At 37.2% G+C, this 21,780-nt stretch overlaps 1 protein-coding gene across 9 annotated transcripts in view; it reads right to left on the bottom strand.

Annotated features, from left to right (window-relative positions):
• Positions 1-21,780, bottom strand: part of Reps2 (RALBP1 associated Eps domain containing 2) — a 207,129-nt gene that overhangs the window by 73,102 nt on the left and 112,247 nt on the right. For 6 of the 9 annotated variants that reach the window (XM_077107104.1, XM_077107107.1, XM_077107110.1 and 3 more), the window contains exons 6-10: positions 18,924-19,062; positions 15,710-15,773; positions 13,357-13,499; positions 7,572-7,666; positions 793-862 (exon numbers count right to left, since the gene is read on the bottom strand). In XM_077107104.1, coding sequence (XP_076963219.1) covers positions 793-862; positions 7,572-7,666; positions 13,357-13,499; positions 15,710-15,773; positions 18,924-19,062 — 511 coding nt within the window. The remainder of the gene's footprint in view (positions 1-792; positions 863-7,571; positions 7,667-13,356; positions 13,500-15,709; positions 15,774-18,923; positions 19,063-21,780) is intronic. The other 3 variants (XM_077107108.1, XM_077107111.1, XM_077107106.1) reach the window with 1 other exon arrangement.

Here is a 21,780-nt window from a genome sequence, read left to right as displayed (position 1 = left end):
GCATATGAGGCAAGCAATCTTCCAACTGAGCTATATCCCCAGTCCTTGACAGTAGCTCTAACATGGAACACTGTGCTGCATGGCTCCTCAATAAGATAGGCAAATTGTGTTGCTAGCACAGCGGTACACACTTGTAATCCCAGCCCCTCAGGAGGCTAAGGCAGGAGGATCGTGAGTTCAAAGCCAGCCTCAACAACAGTGAAGGGCTAAGCAACTAAGTGATACCCTATCTCTAAATACAAAATAGGGCTGGGGATAGTGGTGGAGTGCCCCTGAGTTCAAACCCTGGTACCAAAAACAAGGCAAATTGTGGCTGAGCTCCATGTCAGACCTCCAAAGAGGGAAAAAAAAAAAACACTGAGAAAAAGATAAAGCGCTGGCACAGAGGCTTGGCCAAAAAGAGAATTTCCTCACGGATTACACCTGTGTACAAATGTACATTTACATTGATTTTCTGGGATCATATCTGCCAGCACAAGATTCTGAGCTTGCTGTTATTTCCACTTCATTTTCTAATTCATAAGACCAGATTCCACTGTAAGGTGTCATAATAGCCTGAAATCAAGAGTGACAAAGGGTTTAATGAAATGAGGGGATCTGAACACCCGAGCTCTTGCTACTACTTTATAAACTATTGTTTTATAAAAAACAATTTGAACTATTGCATAATGATTTTACATGCCGAGAACTGTCCTCACTTGCTCTAGAAGTCGGCCATTCAAAAAGAAATAGATAAGGAAACAAAGGAAGAATGTCTTTGAAGGGGAAAAAAAAAACTCATTCTTTTCGTACCTTGTTTGTCATCAGCAGTCCCATCTTGGGTAGGAACAGGAAAGTCAGCCATATCTTTAACAGATGTCTTCTTGGAAAAGAAAAACAAGTGAATTTACAAGCTGGAATAGAAATTAAGTGATGTGCACATACGATGAAAATGTTTAAAAAGCTATATTTATTGCCAAAGCTCTGTCTTCAGTAAGCTACACTATTTAATATATTTATTTATTTTAGGTTCCTAGTGAGGCATAAGGTAATTTCTATTGGGCTGGGGCTGTAGCTCAGTGGCAGAGCACTTGTATCACACGTGTGAGGCACAAGGTTCAATCCTCAGCACTACATAAAAATAAATGAATAAAGATATTGTGTCCATCTACAATTGAAAGAAAATTTTATAAAAAGATAATTTCTATTGAATTTTTTTCATATACAGAGGAAAGAAATAATGATTCAAATCACATGTATGAATCCTACATTAAATTCAAATCTGGACCGGGATTCAGCCAGAGAATTAAATAGCATTTGTCCAGTCAGCCAAGTATGAACCTGGCCTTTATGTACTATTTAACAAGCAGAGAGAGATGCCGGGTTTCTGTTCTTGCAACTAAAAGGCTCAGGGGTCACTCCAGATAAACTGGGCTAACTGGGCTGCACAAAATAACCACACAAGAGACACAAATACCTTTTTCTTTGGGGTCGCTGTGACGGCTCCTCTGACCTTAAGGGTCCGCAGAAAGAGAGAGAGAGCACGCGCTGACCCCTTTTATTGAGGAGAAGTTATTTAAATGAGGCAAGGGGTCAGGTTTCAGGGGGCTGAGTCTATCTTCATGATGTCCACTGTCAGCAGGTTGACTGACACCTGGGTAGGCCACACCCAAGGGCACAGTAAGAGAAGGGGACACACACAAGGCACTTCCGTGGAAGATTCTATCCTAAACAGGGCAAGGGGTTATATTACAAAGGAACAGGTGAGCGTAGCTTCACCCATGGGGCTGTAGCAAGACACACCTATGCACGAGACAGCGACCCTGGCACCCAAAAAGGGTTGGGAAAGCTCTGCCACATTTCTGTGACTGAGTGCCTCAGCATCCAGCCAGGGAGTGTACTCAGTCACTGTAAGGTTGGTCTCCCACAGAGAGGTTCTGATAAGTGGCCCCAAAACATGGGTATTTGCCAGGATCTGTCATGCAGATGATGTCCAACCCTGATTAAAATAGACACCTTGATATAAAATGAGAGACCTTTATTGATGAGCAAATAAACTTTTCTCCTAATTCACATTTGAGGGAAGTCATCACTTAACGATGAATGCTTAAACTGATCAAGTATGAATTAATTTAAAATTGTTTAAAATCTATTTACAATAAACCTACTTCTTAAAAACTCTCAACATGCACACTAACTTTAGTTAATAATAATGCATAGTATACTTGAAAATTGCTAAGAGACCAGATCTTAAATGTTGTCACCACCCCGAAAAAAAGAACTTCATGAGGTGATAGATATGTTAATTAGCTTGATTATGGTAATGATTTTAGCATGCTTTTAACAAAACATCACAAATATATATGATTTTTGTCAATTACATCTCAATAAGACTAGAAAAATATGCACTCTAAAACCTCTGATAAAGCAAATATTATTATTATTTAATTTTATTTATATAAATTCTGGAAAGATAAGAATGAAAGGTTACTCATTGGATGGAGGAAAGGAATAAAAGGAGGATTCATCAACAAATGCCTTTTGGTATTCTTTACATTTTGAACACATTAAAAAACAAAATAAATATAAATTTTAAAATTTAAGGGAAGAAAAGTATATTTTTGGAACAGTTTGATGCTCAAAAGGTTAACTGGTTTACGCCTCAAAGCTTGAGCAACCCCAGAAAGATAAGCAATGCATCTATTTTTAAACTATTGCAAAAATTGAAGTTACAGTACTACTTGTGGTAACCTGATCTAGGATTTAACAATCCTCAGGTAATTCTTGGCATTACAATGAAGCCTCCAGATATAATTTCCTAATCAAAGTCAACCAGCTCCAGTAGAACAGACAATTTATCTTACAGTGTCTTCTTTCATTGTCTGCTCCCACATAGATTATAAATCAGACCTCTTTGAAGAAGAAACTGATTTGTGAATAGACAATACAGATTTTTAAATTCTATAAAGTTTGTTGGAAAGTGTAAAATCTAAACAAATGGAATGATATCGCATGTTCATTAATCAGAAGACTTATTAAATGGCAGTCTCTTTCAAACTGATCTACATTCATTGCAATTCTTCTTGGTTAATTATTGTGAAAGTTTTTGGTTTGTTCTTTTCTTGGGTTTTTGGGGGGTTGGACAGAATTTGACAAGCTTGCCTTAAACTTCATATGGAAATACAAGGGAGCCAGAATACCAAAATATTCATGAAGAAAAAAGATCCCATGTTCAATTTCAAAACTTACCACAAAATTACAGAAATCAAGATAATATGATACTGGCATAACCATAAACATATAGATATAAATGGAACAGAACTGAAAATCCAGAAATAAACCTACAGTTTTACAGGTAATTGATTTTTATAAAACAATTCAATGGGAAAAACTATCCTTTAAATAAATGGTGCTGGGACATCTCTATATTAATACACAAAAGAATGAAATTTGACATCTTCTTCAGAACTTACACAAAAATTAACTGAAAATAGATCATAGACCTAAATACAAAACTTAAAACTATAACATACTTAGAAGAAAACATAGTAGTAAGTCTTCAAAATCTTGAATTAGGCAATAGTTATTTTAGACAAGACATAGACACACAAGAACACTTACAAATCAATAGTAGACAAATAAACCAATTTAAAAATGAACAAAGGATTTGAATAGATATTTCACCAACGATACACAAATGGCTAATAAGCACATGAAGAGATGCTTAACATCATTAGTCATTTAGAAAATCAAATTAAAACCACAATGAGGGGCTGGGGTGGTGGCTTAGTGGTAGAGTACTTGCCTAGCATGTGTGAGGCTCTGGGTTCGATTCTCAGCACTGCATATAAATAAATAAAATAAAGTTCCCTGGACAACTAAAAAAACTTTTTTAAAAAAACACAATGAGATGCCCCTTCATTCCATCAGGATGGATAAAATGAAAAAGATAATAACAAATGTAACCAAGGATGGTGGCGAATTGGAACCCTCACACACAGCTGGTGCGAGAACATAAAACAGGACAGCCACTTTGCAAAGCAGTTTAGCAGTAACTCAAAAAGATAGAGTTACAGTACAACCCAACAATTCTATACTTAGGTATGCTCCAAAGAAAAAGGAAAACGTTCACATAAAAACCTACATGTGTGTTTATAGCAGAATTACATATATTAAGCAGCATTACTTTTATGAGCCAAAAGAGGTAACAATCCAAATATCCCTCAACTACTGAATGAACAAGAAAATGGGGCATATCCACAGAGTGAATACTATTCAACCACAAAAAGGACTGAAGCACTGGGATGTGCTATGACATGAGTGAATCTTAAATAAATAAATAAATATATAAATGCATGAATGAATTAATGAATGAATGAATGCTAAGTTAAAGAACCAATCATGGGCTAGGGATACAGCTCAGTTGGTAGAGTGCTTCCCTTGCATGCACAAGGCCCTGGGATAAATTCCCCAGCACCACACACACACACACACACACACACACACACACACACACACACAAAGAACCAATCATAAAACACCACATATTATATAATTCCATTTATATGAAATGTCCAGACTATGCAAATCCAGAAACAAGAACTGGTTTAGTGGTTATTAGAGGCTGGTGGGGAAGGGGCAATGTCAAATGACTAATAACAACTACAGGGGTTTTCTTTGGGATGCTGAAAATGTTCTAAAATTAGACTTTAGTGATGGGGAATAATAGTTAATACAGAAAAAACTACTCAGCTATATACTTTAGATGGGTATGGTTTGTGAATTTTTTATCAATAAAGTTGTTTTCAAAAAGAAAGAAATCGAGTAATCTAAAAAACACTGCTAAAGAGGAATATACTTGAAATTAAATCTATAATTCTTTTTGTTGGTACATTATAATTATACATACTGGTGAGATTCATTATACCATATCCATACATGCACATAACATAATCTGATCAATCTCATTCCTGGTACCTTCCCTTTCCTTCCCCTCCTCCTTCCCCCGATCCACATCCTCTACTGGTCGTCGTCATCGTTGTTGTTGTTGTTGTTATTATTATTATTATTATCATCATCATCATCATTACTATCATATTACTTTAATTAGTACATTTTAATTATATGAAAGCAGGATTTGTTATGGTATATTAATAGATGGACATAGCATAAATCTATAATTCTTGATGAAAATATGTAGAGGGTTATAGCTGTCCTGTCTTTAGAGATGAACTGCTATGAAAACCTCTCATCACCTGAAATCTTGATCAGCATTCATTCACAACACAAATATCTATACTGGACTCATTACTCACAGGGCTGGTACCAAAATATATTTAAAACCCATGCATTTATGATAGATTAAAAGACTGGTAGAAAAAACAATGAGTAACAGTTTAGAAGAACATAAAATATTTAATCATTAGCTTTTAAAATCCAACCTATACTTCTTAAGTGGCCAAACCATCAATTAACATTATTACTTCATCCTTGAATTCTATTTACTACACTCATTATCTTAAAAACACACCTCATCCTCAAAAATATCAATTTGGTTGAGGCGGGGGGGGGTGGCTTTTGTTGTTTTGCTTTCTTATTTGGACAAAGAAAAAAAGAATAGGCAGTTTTTAACCCCTTCTCCCCAAAGGGGCCAGTTAAATCATACAAAAGTATATAAAACTTGCTAGACATCATGATGCATGCCTATAATCCCAGTGACTCAGAAGGCCACAGCAGGAGGATCCCAAGTTCAAAGCTAGCCTCAGCAACTTAGTGAAGCCCTAAGCAACTGTCTCTACATAAAATATTAAAAAGGGTTGGGAATGTGGCTCAGTGGTTAAGCACCCCAGAGTTCAACCCCTGGTACAAAAAAAAAGTATATGAAACTAGCTGCATGAAACATCCACAAAGGTGAATATACATATACATAATGTCATCAAAGACAGAATATGTGTGTGTGTGTGTGTGTGTGTGTGTGTGTGTGTGTGTAACAGACCTTATGGCCATGTGCATATTTGGTCTTCTTTACTTTTAGAAAAATCATAAGTGACTACGTAGGGAAAGCAACGTGAGTCAGCAGCATAATTTCTACCAAAAAAAAAAAAAAAACAGTATTGTCTCTAATGGAAGGGCAAAGACCATCTAATACTGTGGTAAGTTGAAACAATATGCTTGATACAAAGAGTAAAAATCACCCACCAATCAACCCAATAATTTTACAGAAGAGGGGCAGCTGAATAAAGCACCAGGAAGGCTACAACTCAAAGAAACTGTAGCAGAGCAGCAAAGAGAGATGTTAATCAGAGGGACTGAAGAGGCATGTTTGATTGGCTCATAGGGGAGTAAAGGATGAAATCAATAACATACAATTATATGCACAAGAGCCCGGTATGATAGTAGCTAATCACATGCAGGCAGTCATAAGAAATGAAAGAAATGTCCTGTGCCCTGCCTTTGATTTATACCATCTTATAGTGGTTCCAACTAGGGTCAGATGACCCTAACTGGAATCTATAGATAAGCTTCATTTATTTAGACATTTTTATATTCTAATATGATCATTACAAGTACTGAATTATCATACTGTACCCCATAAATATGCATACTATTATATATCAATTAAATTTTTAAAAATTTTAAAGAAACATTTCCAGAGTTCTGTTTTATTGTTTTTATTGTTTGGTGCTGGGGATTGAACCCAGGGCCTCAAGTGTACTATTCTAGTACACCAGAATACTAGGCTACATCCTAAGCCCCATCTCCAGATTGCTTGTTAGAAAGGAAACAGCAGGTATCATAAATAGAAATCACAATAGTGATGGTAGTGATGATGATGGTGGTGATAATGATAACATAGTGGTGATAATAACAACTCCAATTTATTGATCTATAGCTAAGGATCACTAAATATGTGGCTATGTCCTTCCATTCATGGCTCAATATTGTGGGAATCCCAAGTTTCTTCGGGGATCATTCAAATCAGTCCTCATTTGGTCCAAAAGTTTAAAACTCTGAGGAAGTTTGAATGTGATCTGGAGACCAATATACATCTCAAATCTTTTTTCAAACTATTATGGTTCATTATACATTACTAATGTTTAGTAATTAAAAACACAAATTATTTACTAGGTTAAAGTAAATAACTTGGCTAACATTTTTTGGCTGAGTTTGGCTATATCTAAATTTCACCTCTAGAAGATGAAGAGATACTGCTTACTTCACCAAATGTCGTCCAAGGGAGAAGATAAAAGAATAATTATAAGTGGTGGGCATGTGGCGCAACAACTGCAAGTTCAAACCCAGCCACAGCAATTTAGCGAGTCCCTAAGAAACTTAGCAAGACCCTATCTCTAAATTTTTTTTTAAATGGATGATTTGGCTTAGTGGTTGAACACTCCTGGATTCAATCCCCGGTACCGATACTAATAATAGATGCACCCAGTTTTTAGATTTGAAAGGCCAGTTCTCAAAGTAATTACCAAGTGTGAAGAGAAAATGTTATAAAAGTTAATTTCCCTGAGTTTGTAAAGAACATACGCTAATGATTTAATTCTATACACATCCTTATTTATTAACATCAAAAGGTCTTTTACCTCCATCCGATTCAAGTCACGTGGTTGTTGGTTTGCTGACATTGATTCAGAATAAGACTCAAATAATGCACAGTCCCACGTGGGCTTAGGAAAAGCTAAGAAGAAAGAAAAAGAATATTTACTGTAGCCAGAGTAGTGTTTCTAATCATGTTTCTGAACTTGTTATGTATAACAACAAAATCTGTTCACTCCTATGTACTACCTATAAAACAATCATGATGAAGTAGTATTTTAAGTTCTTTACAAATGCAACCCAGTACTTATATTATCCCCACTTCACATGTGAAAAACTGAGGAACATGGAAGTGAAGTGATTTACTCAAATTCATATAGGTAATAAATGAAGATCAAAAACTTTAACTCCTACAAGTCCAGCAAGAGTTCATGCTCTTAGCACTCCATGTTACAACTGAGTAGTTGTTTTCCAAAGTAACCATCACTATCACAATATATTGTCTTAACTATGCCACTAGCATAAGTTTTAAGTGTAGTAACTATGGTGATAGTTCAAATACTATAAACATAAGTTAAGGGAAATACTTCATTTTAGTTATTACTGGAAATAAACATGATCTTATAATGATGTAAATCTTATGACTAAGATAACTTTATGAAGTAATTACCTCTTTGTTTAGCAGAACCAACAAAAATAAAAAGCAAAAACTCTTGGTGATTTACAAGGAAAGAAGAATCACATTATGAGTTTCTTCTAACATATAAAAATGACAGTGGCTATTAATTGGGTAGCAGAGTGAATTTGCATCAGGGAAAACCATGATACTTGGGATAAGTTAATAACCTAAAAGTCAGGCTATTTTTTAGAAAAAGAATCTGCTTCACCACTTTGTCGCAAAGTAGTTAGGAAGGAAATAACAGTTAGAAACTTTGTCAGTATCCTAAAAAGGAAAAGCAGACTGGGGTAGATAATAAACAGAAACTACAAATCAAATTTGTCAAGAAAAGCTACTAAGGAGTCAAATTTTAATGCAACATTTTAAAAAGATTTTTTGAATCAAATATGAACAATGGATTGGCATTGTTTTTAATCTTTACCCACTTTCCTGCCCCATTAGGGAGTGAGATGCAAACACCACTTTGCAATAAAGGACTGGCCCAACTCTCAGCTACCACACAGAGTTGAATATAAGCACTTTAATTTATTCATTTGCTTGTTCTGCTCTGAATTTCACTGAATTTCAAATGGGGAAAATTAGACTTTTCTAACCATACCTGCTGGTCTGTTTCCTTGATTAAAAACTCAACAAAACACCTTTCAAAGCCCCATTCTTCAATTCAGTTCCAAGAACAGTTTTAAACACCAGATTTCTTTTTCTAGTCTACCAATCAGTCCTCTGACTAGATCTTGGAGGTCAAAGCCTTATCATGAAAGAACTTATGCAGAAAGCTAACATTTTCAAAAACTACAAGAGACAACACTTAACTGCAAAATCTCTCTTCAATGTATCTACATCTCTCCATCTCCACCATCACTTCCCCAGTGCACGACCCCTGCTGCTCCTGACTGAACTGCTACCTTAGCTGGGTCTTAGTTTCCACCCTTGCCCCTCAAAACCTGTCCTCTAGAGGGCAATCAGCAGGATCATTTCAAACAGGATTCCTTCACTTTCCTGCCAAATACAGATCAATATTATTGCCCACAATTTGTTCCCGACCTTCTTTGTCAGCTTCATCCAAACCTCTATTCCTCTGTGAACTTCAGCTAGAGGCCTACAATTTCTATTTCTCTTGTGCTCTAAGCCTCTTGTCAGTGCCTCTCCAGCATACATGCTGCTCCCTCTTCCCAGCGCCCCCTCCTCCTTCTTAGCCTCCAGAACCCTCCCTAGTTCATTTTGTCTCATCTCAAACATTTAAGGAGATCTTCCCTAAAGTTATGCACTCTCTTTAAATTCAATTGGATTTCTCCTTCACAGCACTTATCCCTGGTTCCAATGACATAATTCATGAGTTTATTTAACATCTATCTTATAATTGCCCACACATTCTATGCAGGTAGGCACTCTTATTCTCTGCATTCAGATCACAGAGAATAACAGAGTGTCACATACATAGTAAATGCTTGGTATTTTGTTAACAAACTAGACAGCAAAAAATTTATATAAGAATTCGCCCAATCACCAAAACATTGAGTATCAAACAGCTTATGGGTAATCTGCCAAACAATTCAATTTATACTTCTAATTCTGCCTTTTAATTTTCACTGTTAGGGAAATGGGATTATTCCCATAATTACAAGTAAAATGATATCAGATACAATTTCACTTTCATTATTTATAGTTTTCAACAATCTTGTCAAAAACTGGATGTTTTAAAAGACTGAATATAAATCAATCAGGAAAATATTGGAATAAATAAAGAGCTAAGCTTCAGAAAAAAGCTAAGTGGGATTCAAAAAAAATGAATAGAACTCATATTTTCAGAGTCTAAAAGCATAGAGAATACCTAAATGGCTATGGCCTTTTCTTGAGCTTCATACTAGGATAAATATGACTAATAAAGTGTTTAAAAATTAACTGCTAAATCCTCAAAACTTACCTAAAATACACTGTTACTGAGCATGATGGGAGTTTATGAGGTCTCTCATGTTTTCTGTTAGAACTATATAATTATTATTCAATATTAAGCCCACAATCCCTGGAAAGGATGGGTGATTTTTGTTTAATCAGAGGTTATATGATGGATTTTTCAGTTGTTTCTGTATAAATGCATGCTGACAGACTCCAGTAGAAAATAAACAAGGGGCTTCATTCCAAACAATGAAAGATACCTCCTGATTGGCATTCTTCTTTTGACATACTGGGGATTAAACCCAGCGGTACTTTAGCACTGAGGTACGCCTTCAACCCTTTTTTATTTTGAGACAGGGTCTTGCTAAGTTACCAAGCTGGCCTCAAACCTGCAATCTTTCTACTTCAGCCTCTCAAACATGGCTCTCTGTTTTACAGCCTCACCTCTACTGAATAAGCAAGTCATAAGATGCCATTTACAGCAATAAAAGAATCAAGAGGTTATTTTTCTTCTATTAACAACTTGTACCTTGGAGATATCAGATTTCTAAAAATTATATCAGTGACTTTTGAAACAGTTCATGAAATACTTGGACACCTACAAAGTGACTTCTCAAATAAGGAGACAGGACATGTGGATAGGTTCCATGGCCACATGGCTTCAGAACAATAAAACAGCATTAATCAAGACACCAAAATGCTGCTGAGCATGATGCTGCACAACTGTGATCCCAGCTACTCAGGAGGCTAAAGAAAGAGGAATAAGAGTTCAAGGCAAAGCAGGGTATCTTAATGAGACCCTATCTCAATTTAAAAAAAAATAATTGAAAAAAAGGGAGGTTGTGGCTCAATGGTAAAGTGCTCATCTAGCATGTGTGAGGCACTGGGTTCAATTCTCAGCACTGCATAGAAATAAATGAATAAAATAAAAAAGTCCATCAATATCTAAAATATATATTTTTAAAAAATAGGCAAGGATGGTCCCTAGGACTCTTACCAGGGATCAAAATAGAAAACTGTGAAGGTATTGAGTGCTACTAAATAACCATGGAACAGAAGCAGATCTCTCTATAACCCTATACTACCTTCATAATATAATCCATGTAGTTCCCAAGACAGCCCCATGTTATGAATTGGATATGAAGAAGCCCCCAAAGGTCCATGTCTGAGACAATGCAGGAATGTTCAGGAGTAGAATGATTAGATTATGAGAGCTGTAACCTAATCAGCAGATTGATCCATCTGATGGATTAATAATGAGTGGATTGATGGGTGGTAGCTATAGGCAAGTAGGGTATGACTAGAGGAAGCAGGTCTCAAGGGGTGGGCCCTTGGAGATTTCATTATCCCTGGATCCTTGAACTAAGCTCTCTCTGCTTCCTGGCTATTATAAACTGAGCAGTTTTTCTCCACCATGCCCTTCTGCCATGATGTTCTGTCCCACCTTAGGCCCAAAGCTATGAAGTTGATCCACCATGGGCCAAACCTCTGAAATCATGAGTCAAATAAACTTTTCCTCCTCTAAGTTGTTCATGTTGAGACTTTTGGTCATAGCAATGAGAAACTGACAAATACATCCCAGGAATGTCAGGGTTTCTGGGCCACAATCAAAAAGAAAGGAGAGACAGAGAGACAAAGAGGAAAAGAGAAGTTTACCATGCCATGTACTTAAAAGTTAACTCCTGGGGATTCATAAGGGTCTTCCCTAGCCTTGAAGGAAGGGCAGCAGGCTAGAGTAAGCAGAAAAGCAGCTGTATTAGCAAAGTCCCCTACCTGAAATCAGTAGTCATTTTTACTCTCTGATCTCTCACTTTTGTACATTTTATGGGGCATTTTAAAAAATCCCAGAATGGGTCACTCAACGGATTATATTTACCTGTTACTAGCACCAGGAATGCAGTTTCTTTCCTTTGGTTGACTCCCTACCTGCTATCTAATACAGAAAATAACACTCTTTTCATTGAAGAGTCAGAGACAGCAAGACTGACTTAGATGAGACATTTGCCCTTTGATTTGGTATCACCATGAAAAGGAAACACAATATAAGGCCTTTTCCAGAAACACTCATGAAAGAATACTCAAGTTATGAGTAGTTAGTTTCTTTAGATACCACTCCCTCTTACCTGTGACTAAGCTCTCATTTTTTAAAGGGGCTTCCCTAAAAAATGAGAAAGGTGAATGCACTAGGTGAACAGCTGGAACTTTTCAATAGAAACTACGCTTCTCTAATAATGGAAATCATATCAGTGACCACTGCCTTTGATAAGGGCAAGAGATACTTTATTTTTCTAATCTCTTAAAGGAACTGACACAAATGTTGGATTCACCATGACTCTCTCCTATCCAAAGGGTTCAAAACAGTTGTTTGGGGTATTTTATTAGGCATAAAAACAGAGTCCTGCCGGGCGGGGTGGCACTGGCCTTTAATCCCTGCAGCTCAAAGCCAGCCTCAGCAATATTGAGGTGCTAAGCAACTCAGTGAAACCATATCTGAAAATAAAATACAAAATAGGACTGGGGGGAGGGGGGACATGGCTGTGGCTGAGTGGTAAAGCTCTAGCCTGGCATATATGAGGCACCGAGTTCAATCCTCAGCACCACATAAAAATAAAATAAAGGTATTTGTCCATTTACAACTAAACAATATATATTTTAAAAGAAGAAGAAGAACTGGGGATGTGGCTCAGTGGTCAAGTGCCCCTGAGTTCAATCCCCGGACACCCCCCCCCCCAAAAAAAAGAGAGTCCTATTCTAGAGATACTGAGAGTGTCTCAAGATGCCAAGTCAAGGGGCTGGGGATGTGGCTCAAGCGGTAGCGTGCTCGCCTGGCATGCATGCGGCCTGGGTTCGATCCTCAGCACCACGTACCGAAAACTAAAAAATAAATAATAAAATTCTCTCTCTCTCTTAAAAAAAAAAAAAGGTGCCAAGTCAACACTTGGCTCTACAAGATCTTGTTCTTCACTGTATATCATACGAGAGGTTTGATATTTGTCTATTCCGCAACTGTTACAAAGGATAATGACTTCAGTTCCAATCCATAGGGAACTAAAATGGGAAGAACAGATGATTCCCACTTAGCCAGTTTAGCCCTATTACTCATATCATAAGATATGAAAGTCTAATGCAAGTTAAAGAAAACTGCAAATACCAAGGACTCCCCATATATCTCATATCTGGACATGAGATTAAGAAATAAAAAGTTTTTATTAGACCTCCATGGAAAGTGCCTAAAGTTTATGATGTACAATAGGCCTTACCTGCTTGCAGGTACTCGGGCTGCAAAGTTGGAGGGAGGCCCTCAGGTAGTGGATAGCCGTTCTTTCGAGCCACAATGAGATGAAATGCAGCACAGAACTCAGGCAAAGTCAGGGCTCCATCGCAGTCAGCATCACTAAGTTCCCTAAATAGAACAGATGTCAGAAATACCTGCCATGAGGCTTCAGGCTCAAACATGGGAACACAACTCCCAGGCTCTCTGGTGGCAGGCCCTAAGCCCTCCTGGCTAAACCCATTTGATGGCTGCCATACCACCACAGTTGGGACTCAAAACTGGCTAAACTCGTTTGAAACCTCAGGGGGCCACTCAGAGAAAAGAAAAAAAAAAGTTAATTAAAGCATCAGCATCAGTAGCATTTTATAAATAAAAATTTAAATTCTTTGGCTCTCCAACAGTTCTGTTTTACAACACTGTAAAGGTGGCACAAGAAACTGTAGCACAAAAAGAAAAGGAATACCTAGAATTCCACGCTTAGATGACAATCGCTTAGATGACAATCGTTCAGTAAATGCAGGCGGAATGAAGCAAAGAGCCCTGGAGGTGTTACTCAAAACAGGCACAGGAAGGGTGTATGCAGACATTATGCAGTTTACCCAGAGCACAGAAATAGGTGTTTCATTTTCCAGCTTTAAGAGAAAGCCTTGAACTTTTAAAATCATGTAAATTTTTGCAACAAACTGTTCTTTGCTTGAGAATTCCCTCTCTTGAGAAAATACAAATTGGCTCAATAAATATTGACTGAATTATGTTTTAAGATAAAACTAGCAACTAGGGAAGGCTGGAACCAGATAAGACAAAAAAGAAGAAAAGGGGAGTCTTGAAAAGACTTATTTGTGCTTCAGTCACAGTTCCCACTACAAGGCACAGACCTTTTTACTCAGCACAAAAGAAATCTCTTTGCCAAAGGAACTAAGACCCCATAAGCACTAGCATCTGTTAGATGTACAGATTCTTGCATCAGGACAAGCATAGAGATAAAGACTTATACAAAATTGTACTAGAAAGGTATTGCTATTGGAAAGAAAAAAAATATATCACTTAAGATAAGCTACATAACTTTCCTTTGGACATTCACATCCTCCTCCTCCAATAAAATGTACCAACCCTGAAACAGCTGCTCCCCAGGATGAGGAGTCAGGGAACTCTTCAAATGCTAGATTCATAAAATGTCATTTGGCCTTCATGGATGTGTCTTGACACCCCACCCCCCAAAGGAAGCCTTACGCCAATAATGATAAGCCTGGGAATTCTGCCAAAACAGACTGTATTCTTTTCAAAATGATAATTTCTTTTTCTCCTAGCTTCAAAACCTAATATAAGGCTTGCTGAAAAACAACTAATGCCAGTGTATATTGTCAAAGTACCTAAATCCAGCTCAGAATCCCAGATACACTGGCATGTACATTTATTGAAATGAATTTTCAATAAGATGAACAAAACATGACATGCCATCATAAATCCTATCATAATTTTTATGAATCTTCATGAAAAAACTTTACATAAATACCCCGATATTTTCTTTACATATTTATACCAGCATGATCTCTTGCCCAATCTTGGAGAAGAACTAGCCCACACACAGCTGGAAGTTTATGGCTCCAAGTATTTTCACAGATGCAAATAGAGCCATCTGGACCATCCCTGCAACAGCCCTTCTGGAACAAAAGCTGCAGCAGCTTCAGCAGCAAAGTAAGTGAATGCTGCAGCTGCAGGCTGAATTAGGGCCCAGCTGAGAAATACTGGCCAAATTTAAAATGCTCAGAGGCAGCTAGTATAGTCAAATATAACTTAATTCCACAATGTTCCTAGACCTTCTGTTCACCTGGCCGTATAAAATACTATAGCTAATAGTCTTTCAAGGTCCTCTGGTTATTTGCCTCACACCAAATAGAAAAATCTGAAAATAAAATATATAACATAGAAAGTCTCACATGCCCACAACTGCCTAGAATGAAATGGAATGGAGATGGGGATAATAATTAGGACGTTATCAGTTAACACTTCTGGTGCATAGTGTGTAGCAGATACTGTTCATTGTGCTTTTCATATGATAACTTAATCTTCATAGCAACAAAAATCTGGGGGCTTGAGTTGTAGCTCAGTGGTAGAGCACTTGCCTCATATGTATGAGGCACCAGGTTCAATTCCTAGCACCACATATAATAAATAAGCAAATAAAATAAAGGTCCATCGACAACTAAAAAATATTTTTTTAAAAAATCTGAATTGTGTTCACTCGGTGTGTTAAAAAATCATTCAAAAATAAGACTAAAAAATACTAAAGGGTGAATATGTATGATAATATGACACTAGTTGGCATTAACTCTACTTACCATATATAAGAGAGTTCTGGGATGGAAAGCTTCGATTTGGTGAAAAAGTTCTTGGCCACCGAACCTATCAAGAAATCATTGTTTAAATAAATCATTAATTATTGATCTAGAGCAGCTTTTATATTTATACGCAAGTAAATCATCATTTTTCATTCAGCAACCTCTACCATACAACCACAAACACACTTGTTCCTCAAAACAACTACAAATAACGGGACTAAAAGCAGCATATGTCTTGCTTAGCATAATAAGACCCTGGGTTCAATCCCTGGGATGGATGGATAGATAGATGAAATAAAAACAACATATGAAACAGCTTTTCCAAGAATATATTCATCAGAAAAGGTAAAAGCAGGGCTAGGGTTATGGCTCAGCGGTAAAGCGCTCGCCTCACACTTGCGAGACCCTGGGTTCAATCCTCAGCACCACATAAAAATAAATAAGTGAAATAAAGGTATTGTGTCCAGCTACACCTAAAAAATAAATATTAAAAAAAGAAAAGGTAAAAGCAGCAATGACATTCATATGACAGATGCAATTCAGATAATTACTTCAAATCATTATTACCAAAAAACTGCAAAATTTTATTCAAAATCCAAAAGACAAATTTCAAATTATTTATAAAGGGTGGAAAATTAATATACAATCATAGTAGAAAAAGCAAGCAAAAAGAAGAAAATTAGCACCATGAATCCCACCAAACAAAGACACACCTTCTGGAAAATATTTTTTTGTCTTAAAATAAAAAATAAAAAGGGCTGGGGCTAGGGTTGTGGCTCAGTGGTAGAGTGCTCACCTAGCATGTTTGAGGCACTGAGTTCGATCCTCAGCCCCTCATAAATGTAAAATAAAGATATTCTGTCCAGTTAAAATTAAAAAGTAAATATTAAAAAAAATAAATAATAAATTAAAAGGGCTGGAGACATGGCTCAACGGTTGAGCGCCTCCTGGGTTCAATCTGCAGTACAAAAACAAAAAACAAAAAAACAAAACATCATATTAGATCCAAATCCACAACTCAAGGCCTGGCCTGGCCTTCAGACAGTAAAGAGTCACTTGTAACCATACTGTTCCAGAGAAGTTAGGTGGAACTCATAGGGAAATAAACAGCTAAAAAGTTGAACTAAAGCCTGGCTGCCACTAGTAAAGCCTGAGGGCTCCTGCCTTTGATCTGTCCTAAGGAGAAATACAAACCCAAGCCCCACCACCACGCCATCATAAAAGGAGACTCCATTCAAGTACAATTTTCCAAAATCTATACAAAAAGAAGGTAGATTTGTGATTACCTAGGACTAGGAGGTGGGGAAGGCAGGAATAGGGTATAACTGCTGACAAGTACATGGTTTATTGGTGGGTAATGAAAATGTTCTAAACTTACATTGTGACTATAGGCTGTGAATATACTAAAACCACTGATCTGCAAACTTACAGTGGTCAATCTTATGGTATATGAATTATATCTCAATAAAGTCTGTTTTTTAAAAAAAAGAGATAACCTAATCATAATGTATTAAACTCTCCTAACTATAATCAAACTTTATTTAGAAGGCATTTAAGAGACAACCAGGGAAATCTGAACAAAGAAAATCTGATGTTAAGGAATGTGCGGGCCAGTGAGGTATGTTTTTTTCAAAGAGACCTTATCTTTAGAGATACATTATGAAATATTTCTAAAATGAAATGGTATGACAATTGCTCTTGAAAATCATCCGGGCTAAGAGGGAATACAGATAAAATCACCGGTGCTATGTGATAGGCACATAGGGGTAGTAGCCAGTCTACTTGTATCTACATTTGAAATTCTGAAAAATAAAAAATTTGAAGGAAAATAAAAACATTTCTAACAAATACTTATTTTGTATCTGGCTAAATACATTGTGAAGAAAATCACTAAGAAGGGGGTAAGGTTAGCAAGTGGTCAATATGAATAATCTGGGTTTCTCCTTGCTTTTTTAAATCATGATAATAACGTTAATTTGTTATATCTACATTATTCCACCTTCAATAAAGCCATTACCACCAGTCAGCAAGTAATGTTTACACTTATTTACACAAGCATATCTCCATTACACATCTTATTTCATAGAAGACTGGTCTTGGTTGAAATTTAAATATGTCAGGTTATGACTATTAAGAATATACTGTTATGCTTCAAAATTGACATATTAAAAAAAGACAGTTTATGAATTTTTCTTCCAAACTCTACTAGTCACTATTAGCCTTCAGTCTTATAAAATATAGGCACACAAGAATTAAATCAATTCCTCTCAGCTGGAATTTTGCATGAGAATTCAACAGGAATACATATATCTGAAGATAACCAAGAAGAACTACATGTACGAAAATGCTGGTCAATTTTCCTCCTATATTTTATTTTCTCAGAAAAACCGGAGGTGAAAGACTTGAGCTGAAGAAAACAAGCATGAATTTGAACTTCTAAGGGTGTATAAAACATAAGGAGACTCCTCAGAAGGCTACGCTCTTGTCCTTGCTCTGACTCTAAAATAATGAATAAGCAATCTAAGGTGTCCCCTTGGTGCTACAATCTGCCATTTCAAGAACTGCTGCAGGGGCAGGGGTGGGGAAAAGATTTTGAGAAAGTAGACAGGGAAGACCATCAGGGTAGAGAAAGCGGGTCAGAGGAAGGAGGAGGGAAAAGGGAGGTTATTATGGAGTGATACTGATTGAATTTGCTATATGCATGTGCAAGTCTGTCACAATGAAACCAATTATTGCATACACTTAATATGCACTAAGAAAAAAATAGTACTGTTTCAGTTAATAAGGTGCAGGGTCTGGACCAGTTTCTCAAAAATTCCCATTTAACCTCTTTGAAATAGAAATATAATTTTCCCAAAGTCATTGCCAATGTTTTTTTTTTCTGTGTGATTTATACTTGATAAGAAATTCCACGTTAGAGGGCTGAGGTTGTGTGTGGCTCAGCGATAGAGCACTTGCCTAGCATGTGCGAGGCCCTGGGTTCGATCCTCAGCACCACATAAAAATAAATAAAATAAAGGTATTGCATCCAGCTGCAACTAAAAAATAAATATTTTTTTAAAAAAAAAAAACAAAAAAAAAGAAAGAAATTCCACCTTAGAAGAAAACAAACTGAAATCACAGAAGGTTGTCATATTCATTCTGTATAAACTATTTCACATGATGTTTACTGTAATTCACATGAGAACAATGTCCAAGGACTCCATGTTCTCACCTGAAATGAAGGAACTTGGGTCTGGCTGAAGGGATCGGAACTGATTAACATAGTACTCCCGCTGTTCTTCTGTTACCCTCCAGGGTTCATCTGGGTAATTACTGTTGTTATCCTGTAGTTCTCTCTCCACTGAAAAGGACTTTAAAAAAAAATAAAAAGGAAATTCTCAGAGAACCTGCTTTTAGTGAGATGAAGGAAAACACATCAACAAAAATGTTTTTAGGCATTGTACTTAATTTTTTCCCCAAGGGAATAAATCCAACTGCCTCATAACTATAAAGTGACTGCAACATCAATTTATAGGTAGACATCAAGCTTTATACATTTTATTTTCCTCAATGCTATTAACAGAACTGAACATGAAATATTGAACCCCTGGTGAATAACAAGAAAATTTTCCAATGTCATGAAGGAAGGGTTAAAAAAGAAAAAGGTCTTCACTCTTATCTCCAACTATTCACCATACTCTGATCCTTTCAGATCAGTTGAGTCTATGATAAAATAATCCGGATTCTTTTTAAACCAGGAATAAAATCCACTAGAACATCTATAACTACATGATCATTTTTCTGTTGCATTCATACAGTGTAAATCCAGGAGTCAAAAGCTCCAATTGAAATCCTGTGTCCCAAGGTCCTGCATGAGTGGCAAGTCAATATCACAGACCCTGTCCTTCCATGTGTAAGTTGGGGATAACACTAATAGAGCTGAGTGATGAAAACAACTGTCATGGTACAACAATAAACAGGGTAACAAGGGGTGCATCAGACCTGCCACTAGAGGGCGGGCACGTCAAATTTGAAGATTAGGAGCCCAGAAAATCAGACCAGCACAGAAGAAAACAAAAGCTATCCCAGGCCCTGGGGAAAGAAACAAAAATGGTGATTCGATGATTGGAGGAAAAACAGCAAGGGCTTTGTTTAACTTTCCCCATCTACTCCAAGGTTTAGGTACTACTTGCCAAGGGCCACTTTCATGGTACCAAGAAGTGAACATCAGAACAGTGAACTTTAGGATAAAAGGAAAATAGGAAAGAAGCCGGGTGGGTGATTACTACTGAGGAGTCATCAAGTTGCCTGCTTCTGAGCACACTGTCAGGAAACTAATCATTGGGAAAGTATTCTACCCACTATCTGCAAAAAAGACAGCAAACCATCTCCTTTGTCCCCAACCCCCATACACACATTTCAGAAATTAATGCTTCCCAGGAACACCTGTCTCCCTCTCACAATGTGGGGAAGAAAGAAGGATGTATAAAATTTTGAGCTGTGATATAACCCTGTGATGTCATATTTGAAGTAAAATGTCACTCTGATACCTGAAACCTTGGACTAAAGGTACTTTGAGAGGGCTGGGAGAATGAGATGAAACTCTGCTAGCAGAATGCATATTCCTAGAAGTGCCAAGTAGGAATACACCCAGCAGAGGGGCTGCTCTTGAAAGAAAGCATCTGTTCCTTTAGGACAGTCACAAGGAAGGTCACATAAAGGAGATGGGATATACATGGTTGTTAGTCATTAATAATCATTATGTCACTTTCTACTAGATTAATTTCTACCAAATGTAAATCCAACTATTTTTAAATGCCCAGGAAGTTACTGTCTACAAATTAAGACCTTGAGTTCACAGAGTGCTTTGACATTTATAAAGAATTTCACACACCCCTCTTTTTAGTTTGTCCAGATTTTTTAAAGGTAGGCATAGCAAGTATTATTTATTATCCTTTTTCCAGAGAGCCTAAGGGACTGGCCCATGTGTTAGTGAACCCCTGCACACAACAAATAATGACCTCTGTTTTTAATCTCTGGCTCAAAGTCAAGTTCCTGCATATCAGAATTTTTTTTTAACTAGTTTGCATCTATTTGATTTTTTTTAAATCTCTATCATTCTAATAATAGACAAACAATATAAAGAAAGAAAGCAAGAAAAATTAAAAGTCAGAGTACTCAACAGACCCACAATTTCCAAAATGTTCCTACCAAATTCCAAACCTATGCCCTAGCAGCACTTTCTGAATGAACCCAGATGTTTAACAGGGTTCAGAGGTAGAACACAGGATGGAGGGACGCCAGCTGGAACTGAATTGGATTACAGGCCACATTATAACATGGAGAACTCACAGGAGTACTGCCCTTCAAGTCACCTCTGACAGAAAGAGTAAGAGCAAAGGAACCAGAACAGCGGGGTGTAGACAGAAGAGACAAGAATGAACACTTAAGAGTGAACAATGAAGTGGGCAGTGGTGGTTCATGAAGCAGGCAGGATAAAGGTCAGAAGATTGGTCCCCGCACTTCCCAGTGAATAAAGGCACAGAGGTCTCCATGCTGAGTGCTGGTCTACTGCATTCCCTAGTTGTGAAATGGAAGTTCCTTATCCCCAGGAATACACCACTTCCTTCCTGGTAATGAAGCTGCCCTATCCAGTTGTTAATGTCAGTCCATGTTTGCTCTTTTGCAGTCCCATGACCACCTTCTCTTTCTTCTCCCTATCACCTCACACCTGGGGGGCCTCAGTGGTCTCTTAGTAGATCTCAAGGCTATTCTGACCAAAGGAATCAGAAATGAACAGAAAAGAGTGATTGATTCCTCTGCTTACAGAGATGACCAATTCACTTCTTCTATCTGGCCTTCAGGACCCTTAAAATCCAATGTCCCCCTTGCTCACTCTCAGCAGGCTTCTGATTGCCCATGTACTCACTATTTATAGGTCAAATTTATGTCTTCTCCTCAGGACACTTTTCCTCTGATGCAAGCTGACTCAAAATTCTGCAAGCCCCAATGCCCCAAAGGCTCTCCATGTACTGCCTGTGCCCACAGCAACAATACAAGATGCTGCGTATTCCTTGGCCCATCTACAA

Source organism: Callospermophilus lateralis, chromosome X (genome assembly GCF_048772815.1).
Source record: "Callospermophilus lateralis isolate mCalLat2 chromosome X, mCalLat2.hap1, whole genome shotgun sequence".
Lineage (NCBI taxonomy): Eukaryota > Metazoa > Chordata > Mammalia > Rodentia > Sciuridae > Callospermophilus > Callospermophilus lateralis.
The sequence above is the reverse complement of the archived record's forward strand: the minus strand, read 5'-3'. Positions and strand labels throughout refer to the sequence as shown.